At 65.4% G+C, this 7,787-nt stretch overlaps 1 protein-coding gene across 1 annotated transcript in view; it reads right to left on the minus strand.

Moving 5' to 3' along the window:
- Positions 1 to 3,373: 3,373 nt before the first annotated feature.
- The window catches only part of LOC102385064 (nascent polypeptide-associated complex subunit alpha, muscle-specific form-like), an 8,400-nt gene continuing 3,986 nt past the window's right edge, over positions 3,374 to 7,787 (minus strand). Inside the window, 1 exon segment of the mRNA XM_025215636.1 lies at positions 3,374 to 7,787. This exon segment is cut by the window's right edge and continues 46 nt beyond it. Within this exon segment, the coding sequence (XP_025071421.1) occupies positions 7,127 to 7,787 (661 nt within the window). The 3' untranslated portion in view covers positions 3,374 to 7,126.

Raw genomic sequence — 7,787 nt, forward strand, 5'->3', positions numbered from 1 at the left:
AGATGCTTCTCAGCAGCAACCCCCCCACCCCAAAATGCCCCCCCATGCCCCGTCCCCGGGCGCCCGGCGGGCCATGCCGTGCGGGGCCGTGTTGTTGTAGGGATGTGTGGTGTTGTCGGTGTTGTCCTCCACGTGAACATGACATTTATGCCTTCAGCCAGCCTGGCTGGTCTCTTCTTTCCTGCTTGCAGCCCCCGCCTCCGAACCCGCGGGCCCACGACCCCACCGGCTGAGCCAGGCGCGTGCCCCCAGCTCCCACGCAGCCCGGGGGCCAGAGCAGCTCACGCAGGCATGACCCGGCCCCCTGCACGGCCGCAGCCCACCCCAGCTGGAGCCCAAGGGCTCCCGGCCTTTCAGCCAGCCTGGCTGGTCTCTTCTTTCCTGCTTGCAGCCCCCGCCTCCGAACCCGCGGGCCCACGACCCCACCGGCTGAGCCAGGCGCGTGCCCCCAGCTCCCACGCAGCCCGGGGGCCAGAGCAGCTCACGCAGGCATGACCCGGCCCCCTGCACGGCCGCAGCCCACCCCAGCTGGAGCCCAAGGGCTCCCGGCCTGCAGGCCGGGGTGTTGGACGTGCCGGGGCGGGCGCTGGAGGGGCCCAAGTCTGTGGGGCACCTCGGCTACGGGCAGTGGGGCACTGAGCTTGACCACGCCACCTGTGCAGGACAGCCCGGGGCGCTGCCCAGCCCGAGGCCAGACTCGGCGGGAGGGCGATCCTCAGCCTCGAAGCACTCGTGCTCACATGCACACTCCCCTGCACACTTACATCTGCCCCTCACGAGTACGTATACACATCTGCATACTCTGACACGCACGTTTGCATGACACTATGTGTGCACACACACACACCCCCCCAACCTGCGCTCGCACATACATGCACACTCCCGTGCAGATTCACGTACGTGCGCGCACACAGCTGTTGGCAGGCCCCTGGTTCACGGGTGATCTCGGGGGAGCTGGGTTTTCTGTTTCCCACGGAAAACAAAAATGCAGCCCCCCCCCGCCCCCGAAAATGCAGACTTCTTAACGGAGGAACCCGCGGATTGTGCACTGTTGCAAAGAGCTCCTCGCGCGCCAGCAGCGCTCCCACGCAGGGAAGCTCCTCGCTGCTGCGCGCCCCGTGCCGCCCCGCTGCTGCGCGCCCCGTGCCGCCCTGGCGAGGTGCCCCCTGCCCACCCAGAAGCAGTGAGGGGCACGACTGTGCTCGGGGGAGGGCAGGGGACGCTTTGCCTGGGCGGCGTGGGGCTTGCTGCGGGTGCAATGGCCCCGCTCTGTCCTGCCGCACCCAGTGCCCTGGGGGAGGGCGGCAGGGGCAGCCAGGCCGTGCCCCCCACTTGGCTGCAGAAGCCAGGGCTCAGGCGCTGGTGCCAGGGGCAGGAGGCTGCAGACCCGGGTCCCTGGCCCTGGCAGCCGGGGGGTCCTTGGGCAGGGGGTGGGGGGTGAGGGGCGCACTGGACCTACGAAGGGGACGGGGGGGGGGCTCTGATTTTCTATGCTAAAAAAGCCCAACTCAAATACCAAGCTGTACGGGTACACAGAATTGATTTTATTACAGAGCTTGAGGCACGCCAGGCTTCCCCACTGCTTTGCAAATGTAGCTCGATCAAGAAAGCGTGGTGCTGAGCGGGGACCGAGCGCCCTTTCCTTCCATCCCGGGTGCGGGGTCACCCAAGAAGTTGTGATTTCTCACGAGGGGAAACCAGGATCCCTGGTGCTCTCCGCCATGGCTCACGACAGGTCTTCAAGTGACTTCAGTCGTCCTTGAGCCTGCACACATTGCACTCGCACTCTCTCTCGCACCCCCCCCACACATGCCCAGCCACACGCATGTTTTTGCTGTCCTTGCATTAATGCACACACTCATATGCATCCACACACAAACACGCACGAGCACCCAGCTACACACACGCGTGCTCTCCTCCGCACACACGTGCACCCCGCCCCTCTCCAGGGACCAGGCCGAGCCAGCTCTGATATCAAAGAAATGTTTAATAAGCCGCAGTAAAGTCGGGCCCTTTCGGAGCCCCGGGGCAGAGATCAACGAGGGAGGGACAAAAAGAAAACCGACTGGGGGCAGGGACCCTCGAGGAGACCCATCGGCTGCCGCGGGCCCTCGCACCCATGACCGAGCCACGTCCTGGCCGCACGAGCGGACGGGCCTCGGGCTCCCACCGTGCCGTGGCGCAGGGGCCGGGTGCCGTCGCCCTGGCACACGCGGCTGTGCCGGCGGTTTAAAGCAACTTAATAGAACTTTATTCTTTCCGTATGTACACGGTCCAAGGTTCTCCAGGTGAGGTATGTAAACATCAGCTAATGCCAACCTCGCGCCCAGCCCACACCTCGCGGCAGGCGCCGACAACTCCTGCTACCCACAACGGAAACGCGCGCGCCGCCTCCGCGCGCCTTGCCGGGCTCAGACGTACAGTACCAGCCAGGGCAGCGCGGCCCGACGACTTCTCAGAGCAGTGTCTCTGGGTCCGGGCCCAGCGCCTCGGGGCGGGGGACAGTGATTATGAACAAGGAACGAAGATGTTCAAAGCTGCCAGACGCCTTCCAGGGGACACGGCTACGGACATGCCCCGGGGGGAGGAGGAGAGGGCCGGGCGGGGGCGCAAGGGGCCCGTGGGACAGCAGGGCACCCCACAACTCAGCGGAGCCAATGCAACGAGTCTGGTCCTAGGCACGCGGCCAAGGGCGGAGGGTGCGGGGGTGCGCCGTCAGGATGGGGCTGACCTCGCGCCACACCAAGCGCCAAGAGGGCTGGGGGCAGGGGGGAAACTCAAACACACGTATAAATACAAAAGAAACGCCCCCTAAAACTCCTAGATGTATCCTGCGAATGCAGAGCTGCTGTGCGGGGCCCGGAGCCATGCTGGGAGCCCGGGGCAGGCTCAGCTCTGCCCGAGCGTTATGGACAGAAAGCATGGGGTGAAGGGGTCTTAACGGCAGCATGCCCGTCACTGCTGTCCTATGCCAGTCACGGAGGGGTTTCCTGAGAGCCGCAGCAGCTACCCCCATGCCCGCGTGGGCTGTGGCAGACGGTGGGAAAGCCCGGCCGAGTGCCAGCGTCCCCCTTGCCCTGCCCAGCCCCAGCCTGGCGCCCGTACAGCTCCTAGCAAAGGACTCACAGGTGCCCCAAGCCACGACACGGCGCCGGGGTCACAGGCGAGCTCCCCAAGCCCCCCCGGGGACATGTAATGCCTAAAAAGCTTATTGCTTGCGGCGCTGTACCCCCTGCCGGCACCCGGGTCACGCAGGCCGGGGCCGACACTACAGCGTCCGCCTAGGGGCTGTATTTCGGGGGGGGGGGGGGGGGGGGAACAGCAGCGCGCCAGCCTGCGGGGTGGGGGGCACCAAGCCCGCCCCGCAGCAAGGCACCACCCCCACCCCCACCCCCCCGCTTGCAGGAAGTACATGAAATAAATATAAAAACCCTATTTACAATATTAGTTTGTGGTGAGCGCAAAATGCCTGATCCCGCCGGCAGCTTAAAAGGTAGGTCAGCACGTGGCTGGCGAACTCAACGCTATATTACACGGCACCGATATATATAGATAGACGGAGATATTCACATTTCCACTGAGGATCTGGGACGCGGACACACAGACGCCTACAACACCAGCAGGACAGGGGGGAGGCCGGGCGGGCGCCCGTCTCGCACAGCCGGAGGGCACGTCTCCAGGCCGCCGGGGCCCAGACCTGCCCCGGGCCCAACACGCCGGGAAGCCGAGGGGCGATCGCACACCCGCGAAGCCTCCTGAGAACATCTTAGAACAGATGTATCCATTTCACAGCCACCAAGGGCAAGGTGGGGCGAGCAGCAGCCGCAGGGAAGCGGGGGGGGCAGCCGCGCCGAGCTCAGGACCGAACCGGGACGTGTGCGAGCGGAGGATGCCCGCTATCCCGAGCTTTGCACCCGCACGACCCCCTTCCCAGATGAGCTGATGGGCCCAGGGGAGACTGGCACATGCAGGGCAGCGAGCCCATGCCCATGCCGGGAAGCCCGTACCCTTGCCGGGAGGGCTGCGGTGGGGCAGTTCCCTAATAGCACTGGCATCAGGGGCTGGACAACCCCCCGCCCGCCGAGGGCTGCTGATGGCAGCAGGGAGGACGCGTTGCTGCCAACACAGACAAGGGACCGCGGGCTCCGCAGCGCGGGTATCGGTGCGCCCGCGCCAGCCTGGCACGCGGTGCTCGCTGCTTGTGGCTGCACGAGGGAAGGAGCCACCACGTGAACGACAAGGGAACGGTGCGAGGGGAAGGACGAGGCTCAAACACCCGAGCCTGGATGGAGAGACCGGCGCTGCCCAGGCACGCGTGTCTTCTGAACGCGCTAGAAAATGAAGAGCCCCTGCCCTGGCCCCCCCAAAATGGTGATGATAAAACAGGTGTCAAATGTGCCTGGCACCTGGAGGCTGGTCCTGGCATTGGGAAGCCCTGGGGCAGCAGCAGGCGCCAACATGGCATTACCCCCCGAGACACACGCGGGTCCCAGCAACAGCAAGCGGGGGGCACATAATGCCCATGGCAGGGAGGTGGGGTGGGAGGGGAAGGAGGCTTGAGCTTGGCCCAGGAAGGTCGTGGCCAAGGAGCAGCTCGGCAAGGAGAGACGAGTAGCGGGCAGAGGGCGAAGGAAGGAACTGAAACCAAACCACGGGTCTGGCTTTCGGCCTGGGAAGCGAGAGCCCCAGCTCGCTCCCACCCACCCACCATCCCACGGAAAATGCACTCGGCGCCCACCGCACGCGCAGCACCGAGGCCCACCCGGACGCCGGGCAGCTCCAGGTCTCCCTGCTCGGGTCATGCGAGCTCTCCCCATGTGGGGAGACCTGGGGTGCAGCGAGCGCCTCCCCAGCCCTGCCCGGAGACATGCACGAGGGTCACGTCCGTGCAACCTGCTGTGACAAACAGGGCTTGCCGTGTGGCTCCAACCGCTCCCCGGGGCTCTGCCCGCAGCAGCATGGGCCCTGGCAAGGCACGAGCTCCTGAGCTGGCACCTGCCAGGGGCTGCGAGCACCAGGCTCCTTGGGGAGGGCGAGGAAGATTTTAATTCTCCTCGTGCTTTTCCAGACCCCGCCATGCCTGGGGGGGACATGAGCAGGGGGCATGACCGGCCCCACTGGCTTGGGGCATCAGGCCTTGGCCCCGCAGTGGCTGGAGGTCTGGAAAGTCCACTGTGGCTCCCTTCTCAGAGCTGTGCCCCGGGGCCGCGGGGAGAAACCAGACCGGTCCGTGCCCAGCAGCCGGCGGCTGCGACGCCTCACCGGGAACAGACCCTCCTTTCCGGAGAAGCGTGCACAGCGCGGGGGGTGTGCCCAGGGGTGCAGGGTCTTGGAGTGACACCGCTACATGGCTCACATGCACCCAAGTCTCTCAAGGGCACGCACATCAGCGGGAGACTTCACCGGGGGTCAGTGGGGCCTCGCGGGTCAGGAGAAGACCCCGTTTCTTCCTGAGCACAGCCCAGACGGGAGCAAGATCCTAAGGTTCAGAGTAAATATAGAGCCGAGAGCAAATCAGCCCGGTCCTCCACCAGCAATTATTCCCGTGCCCCCACTGCCGGTGCACCCCTACCGCTCTCTCGCGGGCTCCTGAAACACCGAAGCCGGAGCTACCGGCAGAGGGGCTCGAGGGGGCCGCCCAGGCAGAGCCTGTGGACACCGGCATGATTTGAAGGGCAGGGAAAAGCTTTGTAGACACCCCTGATTTGAGGCGAGGGGAACAGTCTGCCTTGCAGCCGCGGGGGGGGGGCCGGAGGAAGGGGACATCAGATCCCAGCCATGCTCTCCGGCCCCTCGCCCATCCTCTGCACAAGGCGGCACAGCAAGATGCGGAGATGATGACCCGGGCTGCGCCTCCAGCCCACCAGCCGGGCAGCAGCAGACGGAGGGAGCTGGGCGGTGCACACGGAGCCCTGCGCGCGTTTACCGCCAGCCGGGGCAGCTCCACGGAGAGCATTTACAAAGGTCGGGAGCCACGGCCCCTTCGCACTTGGGATCTCAGGTGTGGCGGCGGCCCGTGGAAGGAAACCTGCTTAGAAACTTGTGCAAACAGCCCCAGCGCAGCCTCGACCCCTCCCACCTTTAGGCTCCCAGCAGAGCTGGAGCCCTGCAGATGCTCGCGCAAGGCTCGATGAGCCTTGCAGATGCTCGTGCCCAGGGTAGCACCTGCGCCCAGGGGCTGCAGCGGGAATACGCTTCTGGGCCTTGCTACGGGGTTTCTGGTGTGGATCCGCTGTCGCTTGCCGCAGATCTCCGGCGGAGACTATTGCTTGGCCTTTAAACAGTGCCGGGCTCTGCGGAGCACATGCAGAGCCAGGGACAGCCAGCCCCTGCCCTGTGCCCAGCACCCCTGGCACGAGCAGGACCACCCACCCAGCCTCTCTCTGCATATTAAAAAAGGAACCTGAAATGAATTCATTAGAAACAAAAAGACGCTCAACCCCAGCCACATCCAGAGCCCGCAGACGGCCTGGCCTCAGAGCCCAGGTGGGGGAAGAGTCCCAGGAGACGGGCAGCCAGGAGGGATCTGGCCTGGGAGCTGCTGACCGAGACCCTGTGCCAAGAGCCCCGGCCCCACATCAGGCTTCCCCTGCCAGTGGCGCGCTGAGCCCCAAGGACCCTGCCCTGCCCCAGGGAGGGTCTAGACAAGGCCCAGGACCCACCTGCCCTGCCTCGCAGCCGGACGATGCTTTGGATTTTGCTTGAAACGCCCCGACGGGTGCGCGGGCTGGGCCCACGGAGAGGCGGCCGAAAGATATTTATGTGCGTGGAGGTGGTTTCCTTCCTGCTACAGAACAAGTGCGTGTGCATCAAGTATAAAATGCAAGCCTTCCTATCGCACAGACTGCGGGGGGAGGGGGCTCTTTCAGTGATAAATAAGGCACTGTGCTTTGAACTAAAACTGCCCGTTCCGCGTGGAAGCCCCGGGAACCGTCCCGCCGCGGAGACGGGCCGCGCTCCTCTCCCTCCAAGATGCGTCTCCGATGCCCGAAGCCGGGGGCTTTCTCCTTCCGCTGCGGATGTTCAGGCTTGCTACAGCTTATCAAAGCAGCTTTAGTTAATGCAGGATACAGGGTTGCTACTGTACAGCAGTTCTTGCCGCGGTCGCGGCCGCCACGGCGCGGGGCTATTTCGTGTCCAGCCGCGTTCGCTTGCTGTGCGAACAGTCCCCTTTCGCCCTCAGCTTTCTCTTGCCCTGGGACCCGGCGCCCTCCTGGCTCTTCTTCATGGCCCGGGTCAGGGTTTTCCCACCGCTGGGCTTCTTGCTGGACCCCTTCTGGGACCTGGTGGAGGGCTCCCCGCCTGGCCCCTGCTTGGGGGACCTGGCCAGGCCCTCGTGCCCGGGAGCGGGCGCTGCCCGCCTGCTGGCGTTCTCCTTGCCCTTGTGTGCGGAGAGCCGGCTTTTCGCCAGAGGCCTTTTCAGGGCTCTCTTCTCCTTCGGCGGCCCCTTTTTCTCCAGCTTATTGCTTCTTTCCGCCGCCGCCTGCTTCCTGGTGGCCGGCGCCTTGGTGGGGATCTCCACGTGCTTGGCTTTGCCGGCCTTCTTGGCGGGGAGCCGGTCTCTCCCGGAGGAGCCAGGCCTCTCCTGGGCAGCGCTGCCCTCGCTCGGCGGCTTCTTCTTCCTGCCCAGCTGCGGGTCGGCCTTGGCCGGGGTGTCGTCCGCGGGCTGCCCCTTCCCCTTGCGCCCCTTCAGCACCCTGTACGCCGGAGCCGGCTTGGGGAACGCGTCCGCTTTGACCTGCAAGGCCAGCTTGGGGGACATCAGCGGGTTGATGCACACGCTCTTC

This window comes from Alligator sinensis, unplaced genomic scaffold (assembly GCF_000455745.1).
Source record: "Alligator sinensis unplaced genomic scaffold, ASM45574v1 scaffold859_1, whole genome shotgun sequence".
NCBI lineage: Eukaryota > Metazoa > Chordata > Crocodylia > Alligatoridae > Alligator > Alligator sinensis.